Source organism: Sturnus vulgaris, chromosome 27 (assembly GCF_052056855.1).
Source record: "Sturnus vulgaris isolate bStuVul1 chromosome 27, bStuVul1.hap1, whole genome shotgun sequence".
NCBI lineage: Eukaryota > Metazoa > Chordata > Aves > Passeriformes > Sturnidae > Sturnus > Sturnus vulgaris.
In genome coordinates, this window is record NC_142269.1 from 1,721,923 (window position 1) to 1,747,170 (window position 25,248).

Below are 25,248 nucleotides of genomic sequence, written 5' to 3' on the forward strand. Positions count from 1 at the left end.
AATGAAGGGAAATTCATTCATGGAAGCAGGGATGGGCAGAGACAAGGATTAGGGTAGAGATGGACACAGAGTCACAGAATCTCGGGAGAGCCAGGGCTGGAAGGGACATAAAGGGACACCTTCCACTATCCCAGGTTGCTCCAAGGGCTGTCCCAGCCTGGCCTGGGACACTGCCAGGGATGCAGGGGCAGCCACTGCTGCTCTGGGCACCCTGTGCCAGGGCCCCCCGACCCTCACAGGGAGGAATTCCTTCCCAATATCCCATCTAACCCTGCCCTCCTTCAGCTTCTGTCCCGTGTGTCCTTTCTGGAGATCGTGTCCAGCTCCAGCTGTCATCCCCCGGTGGGGACAGAATTGATTTTGACCTCACAGGTGACAGTGGGGGGCTGGCGGGTCCCTGTGCTCAAGGCTGAGGGGACCTAAGCAGGAGCAGGGATGATGCAGCTGCTGAGGTGACACAGCTTTGGTGCCTCGTGTGGGATCAGGGAGATTTAGTCCTTGGAACTGCCTTTGGAACAATGGGGTTTTCTGAGGCACCTCCAAGCATATTAAAATTAGGGCCAAACCCCCTCAAATTGTAAAGCCCTTTTCGCTTAAACTTCATAAGGCTGAACTTAAAAGTTGACTATTGCTGCTTGGATCTGGGGAACGTTTTAATGGACAAAGGGAATTCTTGGTGACAGTAGTGCCCAGGCTGGGCTGTCACTGTCCCCATGGACAGCAAAGCTTCCAAGGCTTTTTTGAGAGGAGAGAGCCCTGCAGAGCGTACTGGCCACCCCTCAAAAATCAGCTCCCACAGAAGGTTGAATGTGCTCTGAAGGACAGGCAGTTTTTTGGGACAGGTCTGTCGTCAGGGGAGATTTTGGGGTTTGTTTTGAGATTTTCCTGCTGTGTGAGTGGGATTGGCAGCTGCAGGTCCGAGGCAGGACATAGATAAGTATACATTAATACATTCATACATTAATATAAATGAGTTTGGGTCATTAGCGCAGGGCCGGGATGTGCCCGACCTTTCCCGGCTGCAGCTCCTGGGCCTCAGGGTCCCCCCGGGGGCGGCTCCGGTCTCCGCGGCCGGAGCTGGGCCCGGCAGCCCCGCTGGCGGCGGAGAGCCTCGGAGCGTCGCTGCAGGTCGTGCAGAGCTCGGCGGGGCCGGTGCCTCCCGGTGCCTCCCGGTGCCTCCCGCCTGGGCCGGCACCGCTCCGGTCCCACTGGGTCCCAGTGGGAATGGCATCCCGTTCTGGCCCACGGGCGCTGTGCTGGGCGGGGACGGCGGCTCCAAGCTGAACCATGGGGACCCGGCGGGTATGGGAGCTGCAGGCGCGTTCCCCAAAAGCCGCCCCGGCCTGAGAACGCGGTACCGGGCATTTCATTGCCCCGGTACCTTCGGGGCGAGCAGTGACCCCCGGCTCCGAGCTGGGGAGGCACCGCCGGGCGGGGGGAGCGGCGGCGAAGGGCGGCCGAGGCTGTGCGGGTGGTGGGGCCCGGGTGCGAATCCGGGGTGCGGCTCCGGGATGCCGGTGGAGACGGGTTTTAAATATTAATTTTGGGATTTTTAGAAAAACTCTTTTCGTTGCTTTTTATTCTTTTGTCCTCCGTGTCGTGCCCGGCCCCCGAGCCCCGGGGGCTCGAAGCTCCCCCAGCCCTGCCCGGGGCTCGGTGGCTCCGCGGGGGCTGCGGGACCCCAATGCGGGCAGAGCTCGGGGAGCGGGGCCGCGGCCAGGAGGGGCGGGGCCATGACACGGGGCGGGGCTGAGGGCGGGGGGGGGGCGGGAATACCTCCATTCATAAACAGGGAGAGGCGGGGCCTTGTTTGCGTGGGCGGGGCCTGGCGCTCTGGGGGCGGGACAGGACCCATTCAAGGCCATGAAGGGGCGGGGCTCCGCCCCTTGCCGCCGTTCGGGGGCGGGGCCTGTGTAGTCGGGGGCGGGGCCTCGGCTGTAGCGGCGGGCGCACGTGTCGGCGCGGGGCGGGGCGGCGGGGCCGGCGGGCGCGCGCACTGCGCCGGCGGGAGCGCGCGCGGCGCGGGGCGGGTCCGGGCGCGGCGCTGAGCGGCGGCGGCGGCGGCGGCGGAGCAGCGAGAGCGGGGCCGGCCGGGCCGGGCCGGGCCGGGGCCGGGGCCGGGGCCGGGGCCAGGGCGGGCGGCGGGGGCCCGCCGGGCGGCCGGCGCCATGGGCACGGTGCTGTCGCTGTCGCCGAGCTATCGGAAGGCCCCGCTGTTCGAGGAGGGGGCGGCCACGGTGGGGCACTACACGGCGGTGCAGAACAGCAAGAACGCGAAGGAGAAGGGCCTGAAGCGGCACTCGCTGATCTCGGTGCTGCCTTGGAAGCGCATCGCCGCCGTCTCCGCCAAGAAGAAGAGCTCCAAGAAGGTGCAGCCCAACGGCGGCTACCAGAGCAACGTGACCCACCTCAACAACGAGAACCTGAAGAAGTCGCTCTCCTGCGCCAACCTCGCCACCTTCGCCCCCCCGCCGCCCCCCGCCGCCGCCGCCGCCGCCCTCGCCTCGGCGCAGAAGGCGCCCCCGGCCGCGCCCGCCGCCGCCGCCGCCACCCCGCGCCGGGTCGTGGTGCAGGCGTCCACCAGCGAGCTGCTGCGCTGCCTCGGCGAGTTCTTGTGCCGCCGCTGCTACCGCCTGAAGCACCTCTCGCCCACCGACCCCGTGCTCTGGCTGCGCTCCGTGGACCGCTCGCTGCTCCTGCAGGGCTGGCAGGACCAGGGCTTCATCACGCCGGCCAACGTGGTCTTCCTCTACATGCTGTGCCGGGACGTCATCTCGGCCGAGGTGGCCAGCGACCACGAACTGCAGGCAGTGCTGCTCACCTGCCTGTACCTCTCCTACTCTTACATGGGCAACGAGATATCCTACCCGCTGAAGCCCTTCCTGGTGGAGAGCTGTAAGGAGGCCTTCTGGGACCGCTGCCTCTCCATCATCGACCTCATGAGCCCCAAGATGCTGCAGGTCAACGCCGACCCGCACTACTTCACCCAGGTCTTCGCCGACCTCAAGAAGGAGAGCGGCTCCGAGGAGAAGGGCCGGCTGCTCATCGGCCTCGACCGGTGAGCGCCCGCGCCCCGCGCGCCCCCCGGACACGCCGCGCCGGCCCGGCCCGGAGCCGCTTCCCGGGGGGATTTGCCCGGCGGGGAAGGGCGGGAGCCGCCGCCCCCGCTGGCGGTTACACGGGGGGCTCGGCCGCCGCCGGACCGGAGCGCAGACCCCCGGTTCCCTCCCGCGCCGCTGCTTTCCAGCCGCCGCCCCCTCCCCACGCTGCGGGCCCGGGGATGCTGCGGCTCCGCCACCGGATTGATCCCAGCAATTCATGGATGGATGGGGGGACATGAACCCCCCCAGCCGATATCCCCCGGGAGCGGAGCGGGGCTCCGCGGGGCCGCTCACCGCATCACCGAGACAGAGCCCAGGTAGGGGAAAAAAAAAAAGAAAAAAAAAAAGAAAAAAAAATTCCTGTAAAGGCTCCAGCGGAGGCGGCTGAACCGGCCCGCTCGGGACTCACCGGCAGTACCGGGACAGAGACGCGGGCACGACCCGGGGACCCCCCACCCCCCCTTCCTCCCTCATCCCCCCCTTTATTTATTTTCTTTGAAGAGACTCGAATTCCCGAGCGGGTCCGGGTGACGGGAATCACCACTACTATTCATGAGATCAATGTGAAATGTCTTGTTCCCATCGTGCACTGATCATGAGTATTGTGTAAAGGATCTACTTGAGTGTGCAAGCAAGGGGAGCCGCCACATGCTGCTATATGAATTCTTCTAGAACAAACCCAACGAACTGCAAACCTGCGGGGGGGAAAGAGAAAAAAACCCTTCTTTCTTCTGTCATTGTTGCTTTTCCAGTGGTATTGCGCATGCAAACAGAAGCATTTTGTGTCTTCGGAAAAAAAAAAAGGAAAAAACGCATAAAAAAATAATAATCAAAAGAAAAACCTTAACGAGAGATGGCTGTAAAATTACACCCATGCACAAAGACCCGCCACCACCCCGACACCGCAGTCTCGAGCCGGTATTCCCGTATCAGGCCTGGGGACTGAGACCTTCTTTTTGGGTTTTATAGATTTTTTTTTTTTCTCCGTGTGCTCAGTTCTAGTTTAGTTCTGGTCCTTCGGGCGTTAAACTGGCGAGCGAGAGGGAGAAATAACGTGCCATTTATTTTTATTTTTGATTTTTCACTTGAAGCTCTTCATGGCTGTACATTGGACCCTGCTAATGATACATGTGTACGTACGTTTTTTTAGTGCAATCTCTTCTGTAGATCTTTGTTGACCAAATTGGTGGGTATTGTTACTTATTAATTTATATTTGTCTCATTTTGTATGTATGTGTATAGTGTGTTTGTAAGTATGTGTGGTTTATAACCCGACCGACTGTGTCATGGGGCTCAGTGTGCCTGTAATTTAATCCCCTCCCCTTATTTTTATTTATTTTTGTACTGTGCTGATTAAATAAAAATGCACTGACCATCCATTACACGGCAGCGGCTCGTGGCCGAGTCTTTTCTGCGCTCGCAGCCCTCGGACGCTGGCAATGGGATTTGTGTTGACGACAGAGGCTTTAACGCAGCCGCCGCTGTAATCGCGTTACCGGCGCCGGGGTCACCCCGTGGTGGGAGAGCGGCGGGGCCGGCAGCAGCCGGAGGGGGAAGGTCGGGATAGCGGAATAATTGGGATATTGGGCCACGATCCCTCCGGGCATCATCGCCCCCGCGCCGGCAGGAACGGGCAGCGCCATGGTGGGATGCAACTAATTGCTTTCTTTTATTATTTATTACAGTGAATTATGTAAACAAAACCCAGGTCCATTATAGTTGTTTTTTTTTTTTTTTTTTCCTGGTCTTTTACACATAAAATATCAGCGATTTATTAAAAAAAAAAAAAAAAAAAAAAAAAGAAAAAGGGTTCATTGCATTATCGCCCCTGGCTGAGAATCGAAGTTTCAATTTAGAACTAGTTAATTTATGGGAAAACCAGGAATATATATATTTTATATATTTATATATATTTATATATATATAAAACCAGAGCAGGAACAGATAATATAAGACACATCTCATCACATACAATATTGCCATCTCATGGTAGGAGAAATTTCCCAAGCCTGCAATTCGTTGCCGTCCATCCCAATTCCATCCGACCATTCTTCTGGAGGGACAAGGGTACAAAAGTGCTGATCCCAGCCCCAGCCCCTGCCCGGGGTTAGTGCGGCGGGGGGCGTTTGCACCAGGACACGGAAAGCGAGAAGTGCAAATCCAAAGGCACAGCAAGGCCGGGAGCTTCCCTGGGAGCGGCCCCGGCGGGGGCGGGGGTTGCCCATGGCTTTGGCGTTGATGTCGCTCCTCCCGAGGAGCCGACGTGGGGTGGAAGGAGGCGCTGGAGGGTCCGTGGTGGTCCCGGGGTGGTCTCGGGTGTTGTGGCGGGCTCGGGGCTCCCGGCCCAGCGCTGGTGGTGCCTTGGGGCTGTGGTGCCCCTGGCACAGGACCCTCCGGACATCCCAGAACTGCACACCCAGAGGGGGCACTGGGGGCTGGGCTGGGCAGCTGGGACGCTGCCGGGGCTGGTCCAAGGCCAGGGACAATGGGAGAGTTCCAGCGTGGGGCCAGTGAGTTCCAGTGCGTGGGCTTGTCCCAGTTCATGCAGAGCCAGAGCTGTGTACCCCCTGGCCTCGGGGGTGGCAGTGGGACACCAAGGCTGCAGAGACTTGTCCCTGTGCCCCACGTCCATGGCACGGCTTCAGGAAACCTATTGTTAATGAGGAGCCCCTTCCAGGCTTTCTATTTCCCAAAATGCTCCATCAAACACGTGCTCCCCCATTTGCCGGCCGGGCTGGGACCCCCGAGGTGGGGTCACCACACATCTCCAGGGCTGGGAATCCTGACCTGACCAGCAGTGCCAGGAAAATCCCAATGTACAACCCCAACAGCCTGGGCTGCTCAACAACCACAGCAGTGCCCAGCACAGTGGGAATAAAGCACTGGGGAGATCCACAACACTCCATCAAGACAGAGCTCAGGGTCATCTGGGCTGGGCAGGACAAGCCCAACACCCACAGCCCACTGCTGGAAGAGCCAGGAAAACTCTTCAGAGGGAGGAGCCTAGGTGCTGGCAGCTGGGGCTGTGCCAGGTTAATGTTGGATAGTGCAAAGCTTGGCCCCCCAAACCTCCCCCTGTTCCTGGACTCAGCCCTGCTGTGGGTCCCCTTAGCCCTCCCTGACCCCAGCGCTGGCACAGACACGAAGCCATTGGATCATCTAAAAATTCAGCAAGGCCACGTGGTCCCAATGGGAACCCACCGGCTTTAGGCCCTTGGAGGGGGTAATTAAGGCAAAAAGCAATGCAGGATTAACAAAACCAGGCCCTGCACTGGGAAGTCCCCTCTCCAGCCAAGGTGCCTCCATGGGTTAATGAATTCCCAAGGGAAAGCAGCAGGTCTGGAGGTGTCTCCATGTACCTTCCCAGCCCCGTGTGCCTGGAGGGGCTGGAGGAGTGTGGAGTGTCTCCGACAGGGAAAGCCAGCCCTCCCTTCCCAGCCTGGCTCTGGCTCCGTGGGGATTTGGCCCTACAGAACCTGACTCCCTGAGCTGGGTATCTTTGGTTCCTCCAGAGGAGGAGGCTGCATCATATTGCAAAACTGACACATGGGAAAGGAACATGGAAGGGAAAATTGGAGAGGGGGTGAGGAATCAATGTGGGAAAGAGAAGAAAGGGTGGAAGTACCTATAAACTCTTTTTTCTGGACTAATTCCAAAGGAAGCACTTTCCTGATATTCCAGCCTGGTTTGTAAGATGGAGAACAGGTCACTGGCTATTTTAAGCCTTCATTCCGTGTGAATTTGGCTTTTCTAAACCCCCAGTATTTGGGTTTTCTAAACCTTGAGCTTCAGAGGCTGCTTTAGGCACCTGGCGGGTCGCTGCCGAGCATCTCCCGACGAATCCCGGCGAGTCCCAGGTGGGGAGGGTGAGCCCAGCCCGGTCCGAGGGGAGGGGCCGTTAATTGCCCGGCACGCAGAGGACGAAGCCGGAGCGGTGCTTGGTGAAATCCGGTTGGGATTGGTTGATCTTGGTCTCCACGGACACGGTGCATTTCCTGCCGTGCAGGCTGCACTGCACCGGGTTGGTGACAGTGACGTGCAGAGAGCGCTTCTCCCTGCCGGGAAAAGGGACACGAGTCAGGAGGGGTGGGAGGGATGGGATGGGGAGGAATAATGGGATGGGATGGGATGGGATGGGATAATGGGATGGCATGGGATGGGATAATGGGATGGCATGAGATGGGATGGGATTGGACAGGCGTTTTCAGGTCAGGCACATTCTGCAGCCATCCCAAAACTCTGTGTTAAGCCAGGCCTGAGCTCTGAGCCCAGCTTTGGGATCCTGCTTGTGAAGCCTCTCGCTCTGGGACTGGGATCAGTGCTGGTGGGAGGACTCAGCTCCATGGGCAGAGCACAGGCCGGATCAAAGGGTCCAGGGGCTGCTGCCAGCACTGCCCACTGAATGACCCCAAAGTGACCCCTCCCAGCTCTGTGCCTGCAGCAGTGACAGGGACATCCCTGGGCTGAGCTCAGAGACTGAAATACAGCCTGGAACAGTGAAAGGAACCACACGTGGGGTGGTGGCTGTTCCCAATTCCCTCTCAGATGGACAGACCAAGCTGTCTGGGATAAAACTCTGTCCCTGCAGCTTTTGAACCCCCTAATGCAGTTTTGGCACTAAAAATGCTTCTTACGAGTAAATCAGGACTTTCTGCCCCCTACATCGTTTGTCTGTGACTGTTGGGGTCACTGCCAGTGGGGACATGAGGACAGCAGGGCCAGGATGCCTGGCAAGAATGTCCCCCTTTGCTAAAGGGCATAAAGGCCCCATCTCTAAATCCCAAATTATGATCCTCATGCCATAAGCAGAGAAATCATAAATCATGGAATAATTAATGATTTAATTCATGATCCCTCTGGGATCATCAAGTCCAACTGTTCCCCCAGCACTGCCAAGGCCACCACTGACCCATGTCCCCAAGTGCCACATCCACGTGGCTTTAAATCCCTCCACCACTGCCCTGGGCAGCTGTGTCAGGGCTGGACAGCCCTTTCCATGAAGAAAGTGAAGAACCCAGCACTGCCATGGCCCCACTGATGGCCTGGCTGCTCTGGGGGCTGGGATGGAGCTGAGACCAAGCCAATGCCCCAGCTCCAGCCATGATCCCTTGGGACCAGCCAAGAAGCCCTGGAGATCCCCCAGGAGAGGGGATCTGCAGGAAAATCCGCAGCAGATCTGTTCCCATGAGCCACCACCAGTGGGAAGAACTATCCAGGGACTTGGCCTTTGGTAATTCTCTTCTGTGACCTCACCCACACTCAAAATTCCCATATTTCCAGCATTTTTAGTATAATTTTTAGGATAATATTTTTGGTATAAACTGAGTGGTTCAGAATTGTTGACATTGACTCTACTGCCTCTCTGGATGCTCCAAACACCCCGGGGGGATGTGCTGGGATCCCTGAGTTTGGCTTCCAGACCCCACGTCCTGCCTTGTCTGAGCCATTTCAGCATTTCCACTGCCACAGCCCAAGTCCTTTGTGCAGTTTTTATTCCATTTCCATTAACAGACTGTTCAGGCCGTGTCACATTGCTTAAGCTACATTTTTATGCAGTTCCCAAATAATTCAGGTTTTCACCACTTCCATAGCAATGCTTGGTTGGTTGGAGGGGGCTGGCAGGGCCCAGCACACAAAGCCCTCGTGTTGTCCCAGGTATTTAATGTTGTTTACTCCTGCCTGGGTGAGCTGAGGCTGCAATCCCAGCTTAGGCTGCTATTTTTGTTGTGTCTTAGAGGAATGAACTGCACACACAGAGGAGCCTCTCGGAGATCCCTGCCCCTTGGGAAGAGCTTCAGCATCACGTGTCCCTAACAGGGATGAGGGTGAAGGACTTTCCTCTCCCCTCCAGCAGCAACTTCTAGGTGACACCAGAGGATGTGGGGAGAGGAATGTCAATAACCTGCATTTTGACCCAAGCAGGACCCAGGCCTGGGAATCCAAAGGTCCTGGATGCCTTGGGGCTGTGGGACCTGCAGGAAGCTGGATCAGTCTGGGTGTCAGCTCCTGCTGGGATGAGGAGAATCACCTGAACACAGGTCTGAGTGAAGTTAACGCTGTCCTGGGATGGAAGGATCCAGAGAAGATGCTCTGATCTTTGCCACGTGTGACAATTCCATTAAATTAAGGCTTCCCTCCCCCTCTCTCACTTTCCAGATCCCACTCTGCCAGAGCCCTTTCACTCATCACATGTCACTTTTCTTCATGTGAGGGTTCAGCCTCCAAGCCTTCTGCTGGGGGAGCAAGGCAGCTCCTGGCTGGAGCAATGCACAGGGGTCTGTGAGTGCACAGGGGTGACAAACCCCTCCTTGGTGTCCCTGCCAATGACACCACCCCTGCCACCAGCCCAGGAGCAGCTGGACCTGCCAGGACCTCGGGGCTCTTGGCTGCTGCTCTGGCGCCTGGTCCGAGGCCACGGGGAAGAGGGGGAGGAAATTCCTGTTTGGTTTCCACCTGGCAGAGCAGCCTCGCCTCTGGAGCAGCAGGGGCAGAGGGGTGGCAGCTGCTGGCTGCCCCGGGGTCCCCAGGTTTGTTCATGGGCCCCAAGGAAGGGAACAGCTGCTGCAGCAGCTGGGAAACTGGACTGAGGCCTTCTCAGTCTCACTGCTCTGAATGGCTTGGCTGGGGAGCTGCTTCCCTGAGCCCCTGCTTAATTGAGATCCCAAAGGAAGGGGCTGAGATGGACCAGAACAGTCCTGGAAGACAACGAAGTCTCTAATGCACAAGCACAACAGAAATACCTTTTAGAGATCAGTGATGCTCAGCAGGACTCTGATGGCAACAAAGGCAGAGAGACAAGTCCCACTTCCAGTCAAACTTGAGTTGAAAAAGGAGTTTTCCCAGCATAACCTGTCTCACCACCTTTTGGACAAGGGATGGAGAGACAAAGGGAATGGCTTCCCACTGCCAGGGGGGCAGGGATAGATGGGATGGATGGGATAATGGGAAAGAATTGTTCCCTAGGAGGGTCGGAGGGGGCCCTGGCACAGCATACCCAGAGCAGCAGTGGCTGCCCCTGCATCCCTGGCAGTGTCCCAGGCCAGGCTGGGACAGCCCTTGGAGCAACCTGGGATAGTGGAAGGTGTCACTGCCCATGGCAGGGGTGGCACTGGATGGGCTTTCAGGTCCCTTCCAGCCCAAACCACTGTGGGATTCCCTGTGGGTACCAGGCACTGAGTCCAGCCCTGGCTCTTCACCAAGCCCTGGTGTAACCAAACCCTGATGGAAGTCAAGTCCATCAGGACAAAGTGACAGATGCTGCTGCCAGGCTCCTCTGGGAAATAATCCCGCTTCTTATTACCAGTGATTCCATCAGAAGTGACAGTGGGATGTGAGCACTGCCAGGGAAGGAATCCCAGCCCAGCACCCCGGTATGACAGTGCTGGCAAAACAGAACAGGGAGAAGAGATTCTGTGGGGAAGTTGGGATCTACCCCAGCACTGCTCCCATCCTTCCAGGGAACACATGGGAATGTCTGTATGTGATGAACCATGTGATGTTTATAATAAACATCAAGGTGTTGGTGCTTTCTGCAAACTCAGGTCTTCATACAATACAGGGAATATTTTTGGGTGGAAACAGCCTCTCCTGACAGCTGAGCAGTATCAGGCACAGCTGCTGATCCTGGGCTGGGGCTGCTCTTTGCCTTTTCCTGGCTCAGTGAATCCTGCAGGACTGGGGCACTTCTCCTCCATCTACTCCAGCCCATTCCAGCACCCAGAGGGCCTTCCCCAGCTCCCCTTGCTCTCCTGGCTCACAGGACATGTTCAAGGCTCCAGTGGGAGCAGGGTCTGTGTGTGGGAGACACATCCACAGCCAGAGCAGCCCCTGAGACAACACAGGAGCTGAGCAGGCACGGAGGGAACGCTCACAAAAGGGAAACCAGCAGAAAAAGGAGGACTCCAAGTGGAAGCAGATCGCTGGCCCATGAAATACAAGAGTTTTGACTGAGCATTTAATCCAGGACCTCGGGGGAAACACAAGGCAAGTGGCGCAGAAATGGCCACAGACATCTGTCAGAGCTGCACACAGCACAGAAACAACCACAGCACCAACACGGGGGGGGAAGGAAATGAGGAAGGGAAGGAGTGCAGAAAGATCAGAGGGAGTTTTGGTGAGGACAAGTGGTGTAAGGCTGAGAAATTAAATAAATTGTTGATAAATAAATGTAAATACAGGAGATGCCAGGTTGGATGGAGCTTGGAGCAACCTGGGATAGTGGGAAACGTCCCGGCCCTTGGCAGGGTGGAACTGGACGGGCTTAAAGGTCCCTTAAAGGTCCCTTCCAGCCCAAACCATTCCATGATTCCATGCTTAAGAACAAGCCCAGATGATCTGGAATGCCCTGGAAGGAGCTGTTATGGGCATGAAAACACAGCAAAGACTCATTGACGAGATATTCCCCACTGTGCTCCATCTGGGATGGGGAGCTGGAAACATCCCAGGGACAGAGGTGACAGTGAGGGATGGGGAGCTGGGAACATCCCAGGGACAGAGGTGACAGTGAGGGATGGGGAGCTCCAGAGCTGCAGCCCCATCCCTGACAAGGCTCTGATGGAACAGGGATCTGTGCAGTTTTCCCAGGATGTTTAAATGAGGTGCTGCCCCATGGATGCAGCCAATGCCATCACAGAGTGGGAAATTAGCTCTTTTCAGAAGCAGAATTTGGGTAGAGATGGCAAAGCCAGCACAGTAATTGCCTGATTTTCATGACAACAAACCAGAAGGATTTCAACCAAGTGTGCAACCAAGTGTGAAATGAGGGCTCAGCAGCAATAAACCCACTGGGATGGATTCCAGAGGGGATTGCTTTAAACCATCAGACCTTTCCAGAGTTTAGACCAAAGCCTCTTTCTGGAAAGGCAGGAGCACTGTGGGCTACCTGGTTGGCTTCCAGCTCAGGATATTCTGTGATTCTCTGGCTCCAAGCCTGCAGCTGCACACAAGATGTGAGGACTATGGGGAGCAGGATGGAGAACACCCATAATGGAAACACCTTATGTAAGTCAGTGCTGCAGCCTCATCTGGATCCCTGCTGCAGCCTTTGGGAGGCCTCAGCCATTAAAAAAAAAAACATTAAAAAGGCTCCAGGATGAAGGGAGGCTGCAGAAAAGAGCCCAAAAAAGCAACAGCTATCTTCTGCATGAAGAAAATACACAGGAAGCAGTGAGAGAGAAACTCAAGAGGTCCAAAAAAAGGAAGTTTTCAAGGCTCTGCTTCCTAACAAGAGTCAAGGAGACAAACAGGGATACTGAAAATTTCAAGGAGAGTTAAATCAGCTTTCCAGGCTATCTGTGGTGTCACTGCTGGGGAGGACTCCAGGCTGTGGTGACAGAGAGGTGGCAATCATGAAGTCATAAAATCATGAAATGCTTTGAGTTGGAAGGAACCTTCAAGACCATCAATTTTCAGCCACATCCAGTGCCACCCCTGCCATGGGCAGGGACACCTTCCACTACCCCAGGTGACTCCAACCAACCTGGCCTTGGACACTTCCAGGGATGGGGCACCCATGGAATAACCTGTGCCAGGGCGTCCCTTTGAGGAAAGGGAGGAATTTCTTGAACAGAGTCTAAAAACTTACTGGATGTAAGATGGGTAATAAACAAGGACATATCTGAGTTACAACAAGTGTCATTTGGGGACAGATAAGTGTTCTGTCAGGAGGGCTCAGGGGCCAGGCTGGGTGTCTGGCAGGGCAGGGATCTGGGTATATCTCACCCGACCACTTCTGGGTTTCTGCAGCTTGCAGGACAATGATACTGAGGGTAATGGGCTCAAAGGAAAACTTACAGATCTCACTGAGAAAATTATTCCCACAACAGCTTCAATGTAGAAAAATAGGAATAGCTGGATTCCCAAGGGGAGCAGGAGCAAAACCTGCACTGAAACCTTGTGTGCCTTTTGTGTCCCCCCTGTACCACCCAGAGTGTGGGAGCTGCTCCCAGGAAGGGCTGGCACTCTTCATGTGACCACAAGAATCCCCAAAGCCACTGTCCCCAGGGAGCCAGGACACAAAGGGTATCACATGTCAATAATCCTGGGGGGATATTTCATTCCAGAGCTGCAGCTCCAGCACCTCAGCTCTGCCTCTCCCAGGCCAGTCACATCTCCAGTGTGCCAGCTCAAAGCTCCAGGTCCCCCTGCCAGAAGAGATTTACACACTCAGAACATGAATTTCCCTATGTAAGACTCAGATGATTTTGACTGCATCATCCCTGTGACTCGTTGGCACTCTCCATCCTTCTCAGAGGGAGAAAACACCTTCCCCATCCAGCTCTTGTTAGAAGACCCTGGCTCTTGTAAAAGGTTAAAAGCAATGATTTACTGTCCTATGCGATCCAGAAATTATTTAACATCCTCTTTCCTTCTCAACTTGGCCGCTGAGCTGTATTGAAACCCCCCCCACCACTCAGCCACCCCTTTTCAGGACAGCCCCAAAGCCAGAGCAGGCAGCTCCCTTCATCCCACGGCTTCCTGAGGAGGGCAGGAGATGAACCAGGTGCCCTTTTTGGGCTTTTTGGGCTCTGGAGGAGGCAGGGGATGCACACACACACACACACAGAGGCAGTCTGTGACTCACACGTGCCATGAGGGAGATGAAAACATTTGAAACCACAAAGGTTTGCAAAACCTGCCTTGTGAAAGCCTCTCAGAGCTCACAGGATGTTTTTCTCTGAGTGTCACCAGCTTTTCAGAGCTCTGGGCTTGTTGAGCTCCTCAGAGCCAGGTGGCCTTGGCAGAGATCAGACATTAAGACGGATCAAAGTGATGGAAAAGAGACTACAAAGAAAGTCAGACACGAATCAAGGAGATCTCAAGTCAGGATCAAAAGGAGAATTTCCATAGTCAAAGGTCAGACCAACTGCTCCAGGCATTTTGATGCCAGGAAAGGTCACTGAGCTGAACACAGCTACCAGGTCCTTCCTCACCGTGTGATTTTTCACAATTGTCTGCAGTCAAGTGACACTTGAGACACTGAATTTTTTTTTTCCATCTTCAAAACCAGCAAATATTTACAGCGTATTTCTTTTGTGCCTCATGGTCTGCTCAGACAAATCACCTCAGAGGCTTTGAGAAGTGCCTTTTCAGAAGCAATTTGTTAATGTGCACGAGAAGCACCAGGCTAAACTGTGACCTGAGAACTCAACCTCTCCACTTAAGAAGTGGCTTTCAAGCCTTTCTGGCTCAGCCTTGCCCATGTGTTGTGTGTGCAGCTCACGCTGACATTGAGTCACCAGAGCAAACCAGAGCCTGGATTTGGGAACTGCTCAGCGACACGAATTTCATCATCACCCTGCTGAGCTGTGACAACAACCCTGGTTTTGCCCTTTTAATGAGCAACAAGAATTGTTAATGTGTGTCTGTTCCCAGTGCAAAGTGTCACACATGTCCCATGGCACAGGGAAGAGCCAAGCCAGCTGCACTGAGATGGTCCCTTCGAGTCGTGTCTGAGCCATAAAAGCCACTTTGCTGAGACGACAGCAGCTGCCACAACACTGCTGGGCCTTTTCCATGATGTGTCTGCAGCACATCCAGGTGTATTCCTTCCTCTCTGGCTGAGATGCAAACCCAGACCATGAAGTATTTGGCTCTCTCATTCTTAAAATGCATTTATTCCTGTTGATCCTGAGGCTGGGAGCTACAGTTCCTTCCTCACTGATTTAGGAGCTGGGATGTTTGTGCATCCCTCCTCAGGAGCCAGGGAGAGCTGGGAAATATTTCTGTCTCTTCCAGCAAACTCCTTTGGTTTAGGTGCTCCTGGGCAGGGATCCTGAGGAGCTGAGGCAGGGGCTGCTCCTCCCCTCCCCTGTAAAACACCCAAAGAGCCCAAGGGCAGCTCAGTGGGGCAGGTTCCAACCATGGGGCTGCACCCCAGGGCAATATTTTATGGTGGGAAAGTCTCAAAAGTAGTTTGAGATATCACTTTGAATGTCACTGCACGGTGTGTCCCTACTGCCCCTCCTCCAGCCTGGGATGTGTGGGAATACAAAGGGAATGTCACAGCTCCTGTCGTGACATCCAAGTGAGGGATCACAACCCCACCCAAGCTCCATCCTCCTGCTGAACCAGGGCCAACCCTCCCCGAATCCCCAGCCCAGCCCCATGGTGGGGTGGGAGGGATCAGGGAGGCCCTGAGCTCAGCTAAAACCACGCCTGGAGCTCTGGGATTATTCATTCTTTCTAGGCCAGGCTGGACAGGGCTTGGAGCAGCCTGGTCTGCTGGAAGGTGTCCCTGCCCAAGGTGAGGAGCTCTTCAAGCCCCCTCCCAACCTGAACCATTCCATGTATAAATAAATTTCCCCCTTCCCTGGAGCACGGGAGGCTCCAGGCTCCCTCAGTTCTGATTCTGTGGGAGTTGGGAATTCATCTCTGTGGTTTAAAGAGAGAAGTCTCAGGTTTTCCCAGCCCTCGTGCCATCAGCTCCCAGTGCCTGATGCCATTTATCTTATTCCAGTGCCACGAGGACTCCCTAAAGCTAGTCAGGGGTTTTGTGAAGGAAAAACACAGGCTCACTCAACAGGACATTTCCTGGGAACCTGCAGGAATGAAGGAGCTTAAGAAAACAGTAAAAAAAGCACCAACAGTGTGTTAAATATTTCATTTCCTCCAGCAGGCAAAATGAAAAATTTCCAATCCCCTGAGCCAGCTCCCAGCCCCCATGGCAGCCAGGATTGATGGATGATAGATGGAATATCCTGGTAGAGGCCCCCAGCCTGCCACATGCCCCCCTGGAGGGAACTCTAAAATCGACGGAGTGCTCCTTCCCTGATCCCTGTCATACCACAGGAATGGGGGTTGGATTAAATGACCTTTAAAGTCCCTTCCAATCCAAACTGTTCAATGATTCTGTGAATTAAATTCACTCAGAATTCAATGTAATTTGAATTTTTGAAGGGAAAGAAAAGAGTGGGAAGAGTTGGGCCAGGGCACAAGGGACCTGTGGCTCCCAGTGCCAGCAGGGAGGATGCAGGGGACACGTCACATCCAGCACCACGTGCTGCTCCCCTTCCCCTTCCCAGCCCCACCCTGCTCTCAGCACTGACAGCACCAGGGATAACTGCAGCTTCTTCTGCAGCCTCCAATTAAGTCACATTTCAGAGCTATTCTGAGCCTGGCAAAGCTTTGGGGAGTCAGAGCTCATCCTGCTCCCAGCTCTGCTGTGACCGCACCATGCTGGAGTGTTACATATTTTATAAAAACCACCATGCCAAAAATATGATTCCAAGTCCTTGGCTGGAGCAGAGGAAAGCAGCACATGGGGGTGATGCCAAGAGCCTGGCATTAGAAATGCACCAGCACATAAATAAAATAAGAGCACTTAGGAAGATGAGTGCAGAGCTGCCTCCTGTTTGGGACATCATGGACTCAACTCCTGTGCATTGAGAAACAGCAAAAATCTTTCCTTGTATTCTCTTCCCAGTGCTGGTCCTTGCCATGGCTCAGCTGGGGGAATGAATTCAGCAGCCCCATGTTTACTGGGGCACACTTGCAAAGTCCCCCCTCAAAGGATGCTCCCGGCCTGTTCAGCAGCTACTGATCAAATTCTGCCAGCTGAAGTTCAAAGAAGGTAGAAATTCCCCCCTCAAAAATATTTCAAAGGGAATCCAGCACCTTTCAGGCATCTGGGATGTGTTTGTTCAGCATCTGCAAGACTGTGAGGTAGAGGGGGCTGATGAAGAGGACAAAGGTGTGGAATTATTCATCCATTTTCCACTCAAATTTACTTAACTTTTCAAGGGGCAACAATTTTGGAGTAGCAAGGAGTGGTCGGAACAGCTGATGGATGCTTTACACTGGAAAACGACAGCACAGAGAAGCTCTGCTCTCACTTTGGTACAGAGAAAACCTCCAGCCATCCCAAGGGATGAGCAGCTCTGCTTTTCCCACTGTAGCACTGTGAATTAAATGGATATTTTTAGAGCCTGGCAGAGGTCTGAAGCCACAACAAGGGGGAAGCTGCCACCAAGCTTCCCAGAGATCACCCAAAATCACGACAGGAAAACAAATAGCATGGACACTTTTGAAATTCTCTGGTTTTTTTCTCATTATTCCTTGGGATCAACCTGTGCCAGTGAAACTGCTGGGAAGCAGCTGGGATAAGAAAGAGGATGATTTGCTGTGGTGAAATCAGCAGTTCGGCTTGCTTGGCTCCAGGGGCTGGAAGCCACGGGGACAACAGCAGCAGGGCTGTGCCCAGGCAGAGGGGATGGGGAGCAGGGCTGTCACATCCCAGCCACAGCTCCAGTTCGGTGCCAGCTCAGGGTGGCCGTGTGGGGACAGGGCACTGTCCCTGCCCGTGCTCCGTGCAGAGCCGGGGCAAACAGTTCAGCTCCGTTATATTCCATGCACATCCCTGCTGAGCTCGTTAAAACCGGAGCTGGGAATGCGCCGGGCGGGCTCTGCCATCCTGGGGAACTTCCAGGGCCAGGAGAACGGGCACGAACAGCGCGCAGGGGCCGAGCGCGCCGGCCGTGTGTGCTGGGCGTGGGGGTGTGAGGGGTGGGGGTGATGGGTGTGGGGGTGATGGGTGTGGGGGTGATGAGTGTGGGGGTGATGAGTGTGGGGGTGCTGGGGGGGGGTGTGAGGGGTGGGGGTGATGGGTGTGGGGGTGATGAGTGTGGGGGTGCTGAGGGGTGGCTGGGGGTGCTGGAGGGGCGCTGGAAGGATGATGGAGAGCGGCTGCTGCCAGCGCCGCAGCTCGCGGTCGCTATAGCAACCTGAATATCCCTCATCCCATCTGATGCCTCCACGCTGCCAGCCAAGCGGGGCTGCTGCAGAGCAGCGGGATGGGTTCATTTACTGCCGCCGATTGCTGCTCCCCGCACCCGGATAACCCCTGCATGAACACAGCCCTGCACGAACTCCCCTCTCGGAGGGGTTTACCCGTGCCCTGGGGGTGGCCCTCTCCTCTCGCCAGCTCCGCAGTGGCAGAGCGCTGGCGCGGGCGGAGTGTCACCGTGACCTACTTAATGCAGGACGCGGTGACATCATGTCCAATTGCCAGCGGTCCCCGGCCCTCCGGACCGCCGTGTCCAGCAGCAGTGCTGAGCTAATCCGGCCCCGGGGGCACCTCTGCCCGCCGGGGTAACCTTGCTCTGTCAGCACGGCACTCGTCTCCCCTCCGCTGGCCTGGAACGGCTGCGCGGGTCCTGCCTCTATTTCCAGAGCTGCTCTGAAAACCCAGATTTTTCTCCTTTTCTAATGGAAAGAGAGAGAAATTAGCTAAAGCTTCAGGGGACACAGAAACAGCATGAAAAGAGAGCCGTGGTTGTGCTGAGCCTGCTGCGGGTTTTTTTTGCAGAGAGCGGCTCCGTCCCCTCGCCCCCTCGCCGTGAGCAGCGGTTCGGTGACACGGACCCGGCCCAGGGACACACTCCCCGGGCAGACAGTGACACACGCGGGCATTTCCCCACGCCTTTAGGGCCATCCTGCCCCCCACCTCCATTGCGTTCCTGGGTGTTAACCCACGGATTCCTGCGGAATGGGAGCGCAGAGGGATGGGGGGTGCTCGTGGCTCGGTGCCAGCGAGGAAGGCGCCTCCTCCTCCTCCTCCTCCTCCTCTCCCAGCATCCACACGGTGACACTTTAGCTGAGGAAGCTGAATCATCCTTCAATTAATGACAGGCTTTTAAGCTGATGTCGAGGAGCCTCGCCGAGGTCCCTCCTCTTCAAAACGCCCCTCTCCACGGCCAGAAAGAGAAGTGCGGGGACAAAGGGATTGTCCCACCCCTGGGATTTGTGCTGTCCCTCCTGGGAGCGGTGTGATGGGAAGGACGTGGCAGCAGGGACGCTGCAGGCAGCTCCGGATCCCTTCAAAGACATCGTCCTGGCAAAGCAGGGGCAGCTAAAAACACGTCCCCAACCCCGAGGAACAGGGCAGGGAAGGGTCAGGCTGGGGACAGGGCAGGAAGGGGAAGCAGCACAGCCAGGGTGACTCAGGGCAGAGCTCTCATTGCTCCATCATCGCAGCCGGGGTTTGGTTCTGAACCCTCTGCTGCTTCCCTCTGGCCCCTGGGGCAAGAGCACACCCAGGGCCCTTCGGAGAAGCCTGAAGAGACACAGCAAATGTGCAGGGCTTAAAAAGGGGGTTAAACACAGTAGGAGGTTGGAAGAAAGCCAAGGAGCAGCTTGGACCGAAGTTAGTGCTACTGAAAAAATCCCTGAGCAGAGCCCAGGGGGTCTCAGGAACAAGAACCCAGATCTTGAAGTGATTCAGAGCACTTTGGCTGCTCCTGGGATGGTGTTTCAGGGATGATGTCTGAACAGGTTACAGCTGTTCTCAGGGTGTTGGGGGCTGATGAATCTCATCTACACCAAACTTCCCCAACAATCTTGGTTTGTAGACAGTCCTGAGGAAATCTGGCCTCTTTCCCAACACAAAGGATGGGGATGGATGGTCATTAAGGAGAATTCCACGGCAGAAAAGAGAAGAGAAGCAGTAACTGCAGCAGGGAATAAGGAGATGGGTGGGTAAAGGAGGAAGGGGGGGATTCCAGGAAAGGCAGAAAGAAAGAGAAAAGATCATTGGGCAGCAGCAATCCCTGGTGCAATAATGAAGGGAAAAGTTGCTTCCTCCACCAGGTAAAACTGTCCATGAGGGAAAGCCCAGCTCGAACCAGCACTGACATCACCTCTGGATCAGCATTACAGCACCTCAATGACACATTTTGAGTCTAATCAGATTTCAGGCATGATGGAAATCATCCCTGTTCTGCTTGGGAGCACCGGGGTGAGTCGGGATTGAAGACACAAAGCCTGCAGAGAACAGAGGCTGGGGCAGTTTTGTAAGGAAGATTTTCCTTCCATCACAAAACTTTAAAGTCAAGGAACCAAGTCCTGCCATTAGTGCAGATACTTAAAAAGGGGAATTTCATTGTGGATTCCTAATGTCCTCTCCAAGAAGCAGGAGTAGTGAGATCAGCCTGAGCTGAGGTGACAGCTGGCCTGGCAGGAGGGTGGCACAAGCCACAGGCACTCCTGGAACACAGACCCAAGCTGAGAAATCCAAATCCACCTCAAACGACCAAGGGCAGCCTGCTCTCTGCATTTCAAGCCAGATGACTCCTGAGAGCACCCAAATTTTCCTGTGTTTCCTTAATATTATGCATTCATGACACTGCAAGGCACCAAGGACGAGGCTTGGAGCTGGGAAATCAAATTTTTATGTGACAGCAGAATGACAGGCAGGATTTTAAGTGGATTTTGTGTATTCAGAGAGGCTGAGCAGACAACTTGGGGGTTATTATTTCAGGAACATTTGCTGAGATGTTCCAGAGTGGTCTCAGTATCACTTTTGCAAAGTAAAGGGCTCTGAGGCTGCAATCCCAGAATGAAAATGCTGGCACTTCTGCTTCCCTTTGTTCTCTTTATTCCCTGAAAAATTAGCACAATTCACATAGGCAGGAAAAAAGGCAACTTGCTGTGAAGAGAGACAACTACATCTTATTTAAATACCTGACCTATTTCTACTTTTCCTTTGCCTCACTCCACCAGGAGTCTGGATTTGCAGAAATAGCTGAAAAAATGTGTTGGTTCATGTAAAAATGCTCTTCCCTGTGGCAAAGCTGGCATGAAAAATAGGTGCATAAACAAAGAGATTCTTACTTATAGAAATGCAGAGTTTGGAGGGGAAATGCTCATTGCCAGGCTGATTTCCAGTGTCACAGAATGATGGGAAAGGACCTTAAAGCCCATCCATTTCCACCCCCCACCATGGGCAGGGACACCTTCCACTGTCCCAGGCTGCTTCTTAGGCACTGCCAGGGATCCAGGGGCAGCCACAGCTGCTCTGGGCACCCTGTGCCAGCCCTGCCCACCCTGCCAGGGAACAATTCCTGCCCAATATCCCATCCAGCCCTGCCTTGGGCAGTGGGAGCCATTCCCTGTGTCCTGTCCCTCCATCCCTTGTCCCCAGTCCCTCTCCAGCTCTCCTGGAGCCCCTTCAGGCCCTGCCAGGGGCTTTGAGCTCTCCCTGGAGCTTCTCCTTTCCAGGTGAACACCCCCAGCTCTCAGCATTTGCACAACATTTTAATTTTCATGTTGGGGTGTTACTGCAGGACAGCAGCTCCATAAACACAGCATGGACACACAACACCCAAATGTCTGTCAGCAACTCCTGGAATCACAGCCCATCCCACGGGATCTGCCCCAGACCCAGCTTGCTCAGCAGGCAGCTGATCAAGGGCTGGGTCCACACCCCTGCCCTATCAGACTGCCTTTCAATGATCTGAGGAGAATCTCATCCAGCTTTTGGCAAGGTGATGCCCCAGGAAGGTTCAAGGAGAGTTCAGCCTGAAGGGACAGGGACAGTGAAGGGCTGGTGCCACTGGAGCCTCCATGTCCCTGGAATAACCACGGGTCAGTTCCCGAGCAGGCTTGGGATGCAGCTTGAGAGCAGAGCCACGTTACCAGGCACAGGAAAATGCCTTTAATGACTGTCTGGCACAGTTTGCGTCCTCAGCTGCAGGAGAATTGATCCTTCTTCCTATCTCTGATTGCAGGGAGGGCAAGTTTTCCCTGAAATGCTATTTTTGAGCCTCTTCCCTTCCCACACTGGACCTGCTGCTCCCTGTGGATCAGAGCCAAGGCTGTGATTCCTGGCAGTGCCACTGCAGAACTCCAACAGCATGGGCATCACCCCAAACAACGTGGGACCCTCTGGGTTCATCCCTCTGGACTCACCCCTCTGGATTCGTGCCACTCCTTTCACAAACACCCTACAGGGATGCAGCACTGCTGCCAGGGTTGCAAGAAAATGGACCTGGTGATGTGCAGGGTTTTATGCTCCTGTAACAATTCCTCCACAGAAAGATAAATTTATCTAAGAATATGACATGGCATGAGATATGCTGAACGTTTCCAGCCCAAGAGGGACACTGGTCACTTCCCAGGGCTGTGGCAAGGACAGTACCAAACAATCCTGAGCCGTCTTGGATCCTATCTTCAGGTACCAAATGCTGGAGCTTCACCACCAGCAGCTCCATCTCTCAGCAGACAGAATTATCACAGTTTCTGCTTCCGTATTTTGAAGCTGTGCTGGGAGAAATCAGCACTTCTGCACATGGCACTGAGAAATTTGCTACATCAACCAAATGCCTGCAAAGCCAAGGCCATTAACAAATCAAACATCCACGGCTCAGGCATTCAGCATTAATTTATTTTGCTGCAGTCATTCCAGCTGAGCAAAATATCTCCCTGTACCCCAGTTCCCAATCAGTGTCGATCCTCCTCCAGGCTCACCACAGTTACACGTTTCACATTGCTCCTGAAAACTTGGGAAATTGAGCTGTGGACAGAGGAAAACGAGTTGTGGAGCAAATGTTTCCCCCAGAACCAGATGAACTCTTTGTTCCAAGGCTGTCATGCCAGTTCAAGAGGCTCCCTATATGTTTTCTGAAGAGCCTTTGCAGTGACAAGATAAGAGGCCACCACTGTGGAATCATCTCTGGAAAAAGAGCCACCCCTGCTGCCTGAGGGCTCTGCCCCCACTGGGGCTGAGGGGCTGCAGAGCTGGAGGAGGCACAGCCCAAATGTTAAATGAACCCTTCAGCTTGACACAGCCTGCATGGGGAGCATCTTCCTCCCATCACAACTCTCCCAAACACTTCCCACTGACACTGCAGACATGGAACATTCCCCAGTCCAGTTTAGGGTCTCAGCTTTTCACACCTCAGGTTTTTGGTGCAGACAGAGGTGGCTGACGGGGTTTTCAGTATTTAAAAAAAAAAAAAACCAAACAATATTTTTGCGAAACTGTTCTCGGTCTCATGACTCTCTCTTCCTGTGTGCAGCACTGACCTCTTCCCCTTGGCAGCTCCGAAGGCAGAACTCGCTGATGGGAAAAGAGCTGAGGACACCCCGGAGCAGGGGACACGGGGACACAGTGACACCACACTCACACCTCGTCACACACATCAGCACAGGGCGTGGAAGCCAAAAACCCGGCGGGAAAGGCCAGAGGATGAAAGGGGGCGAGCACAGGTGTGACCCTCGCAGGGCAGTGCTCTCCTGGCACACATCCTGCTCTTACCAAACGCTCTGAGTGAGGTTCTGTTACACCACAAACTGGAATTAAGCAATTCTCTGCCTTGCTGGGTGAACCTCCACAGCTTGGCAGGACAAACGATTTGCTCAGATGATTAGAGAGAGTCTGCCAGACCCTGAGAGCCGTGAAAACCCTTCTTAAGTAATGCAAATTTCTCCAGAGCTAGAATCCTGCCCCAGCCCCGAGAGCCAACAGTTTCTTGGGATCCCTGAGAACAGAGGGCACAGAAACCTCCTGCTGCCAGCCCAGGTGAGCATCTCAGTGAGCCAGGCTCTGAAAAACCCACCTGAGAATGACCTGGCAGCTTAGGAATCCCTCCTGGGTTTGGTGAGACACTCGCAGCCTCACAGGGAGGTCACACCTGAAGTGCAGCATCCTCCTTGCAGCAGTTGCTGGAAGGACATCACAGAATCCCAGAATGGTTTGGGTATGGGGACCTTAAAAACCACCCAGTGCCACCCCCTGCCATGGGCAGGGACACATTCCACTGTCCCAGGCTGCTCAGCCTGGCCTTGGACACTTCCAGGGATCCAGGGGCAGCCACTGCTGCTCTGGGCACCCTGTGCCAGGGCCTGCCCACTCTCACATGGAAGATTATCTTCCCAATATCCCACCTACTCTCTGGCAGGTAGAAGCCATTCTCTCTCGTCCTGTCACTGCATCTCTTTGGACCAGCCTTTCCCAAAGGTGATGACACTCACCTGACTCTGAGTGGATGCATTTTCCCATGACTCCACTCAGGGAAGAACCAGCTACCTTTAAATTGCTGCCTGTAATTATTGCAGAATTCCTGCAGCACGAGAGGGGAACAGCTGGAATTACTGGCTCCATGTGTAAACACTGGTGACCAGGAGAAAGCAGCTGCTGACAGGTAATTCTGAGCTCCTTGGGCAGAGCAAACACTGAGGTCACTCACTGGAGCTGCTCTTGGCTCCTTCTGTGCCTTCTTCGAGAGCTGAGGCAGTGTAATTAAGGGTAATTAAGCTGCAGTTCTGGGCTGAAACCTTTGCAAGGACTTCCCATGATCTTGGGGGGTCTTTTCCAACCAAAATTAATCTGTGATGTTTCACATCCTCCACTGCCTCTGAGCTCTCTGAAGTGTGACCCACGTGTGCTGCTGCAGGGGTGAGAGGGGAGCTCAGACCTTGGGATGCAGAAACAGGACCTGGCAATGTTGGGATCCCATGGAGCAAGGCTGCAGCCAACACTCAGCAGCCTGCAAGTATGTCTACAACTTTAAAAGCTCTTGTCTGTTTTTGTTTTTTTTTTTTAATATATTTAAATTAAAACCCAGTTCTGATTTTAACCTTTGTTGTGCACACAGAGAAAAGCTCCCCAGCCTGAGTCAATCACTGCAATCACTGATTTTTTTACTTCACTGTCTGCAGGTACTTCTGTCTCACCCCAGCAGGGGCTACATTAACTCACCCCATAAACACCATGTCCTGTGACAGCAAACCACCAAATCCATCCAACTCTAACGGGTACTCGATGCTCTTGTGCCAAGAGGACGAGTCACACATCCAAACTCTTCCCATTATTGGGATTAAGCATTTAAAAGCAGAGGTGTGAAGTGAGGGGAAGAAGAGGCTCTTCCTGAGGATTTCATGGTTGCATTTGATTTTAAAGGACTTTTCCAAGCTAAAGGATTCCGTGATTTTGCTCTGCCCCTTGGGTTACTGCTGGCTAATTAATCCCATTTCCCCTTACAAAGACAAACGGTGCAACTGAACCCTGAGCACTCCAGATCTGCTCCAGAGATATCTCCCACTCGAGATAAAGGAGCAAGTGGTAAAGGAGCTGATTACCAGCCCCACATGGAAACCCAAGGGCAGCATCGTGTCCCGGGATTTCCACACGGGAGCAGGAGCAGCTGTTAACAGGGGCAGGAAGCACATTTAAGGCGTGTATTGGATTTCAAAGGCATCCTGGCTGGAATCGGGCTGGGCAGCAGGAGGGGCCGGGCTCCCATTCCCATCTGCAATGCCCTTGGATGGGATCCCTGCAGCTGCGGGCCCATGGGATGGGAGGTGTAAGGCAGTGAAATAAATGAGCAGAGGAAAGAAAATTCACCTTACTGCTAATTTACAGGAAACTTAC

At 54.4% G+C, this 25,248-nt stretch overlaps 2 protein-coding genes across 3 annotated transcripts in view; one reads left to right on the forward strand and one right to left on the reverse strand.

The window, feature by feature from the left end:
* The first annotated feature begins 2,057 nt into the window (after positions 1–2,057).
* On the forward strand, positions 2,058–4,490 carry CDK5R1 (cyclin dependent kinase 5 regulatory subunit 1). Its single transcript, XM_014884793.2, has one exon. It carries the CDS (start codon positions 2,169–2,171, stop codon positions 3,060–3,062), a length of 894 nt encoding a protein of 297 aa, XP_014740279.1. The 5' UTR covers positions 2,058–2,168; the 3' UTR covers positions 3,063–4,490.
* MYO1D (myosin ID) overlaps positions 3,376–25,248 on the reverse strand; it is a 156,174-nt gene continuing 134,301 nt past the window's right edge. The window contains exon 22 of one of the 2 annotated variants that reach the window (XM_014884801.2): positions 3,376–7,156. In XM_014884801.2, the coding sequence (XP_014740287.2) occupies positions 7,000–7,156 (157 nt within the window). In that variant the 3' untranslated portion in view covers positions 3,376–6,999. Of the gene's footprint in view, positions 7,157–21,047; positions 22,390–25,248 lie in introns of those variants that run through there. The other variant, XM_088179641.1, reaches the window with a different exon arrangement.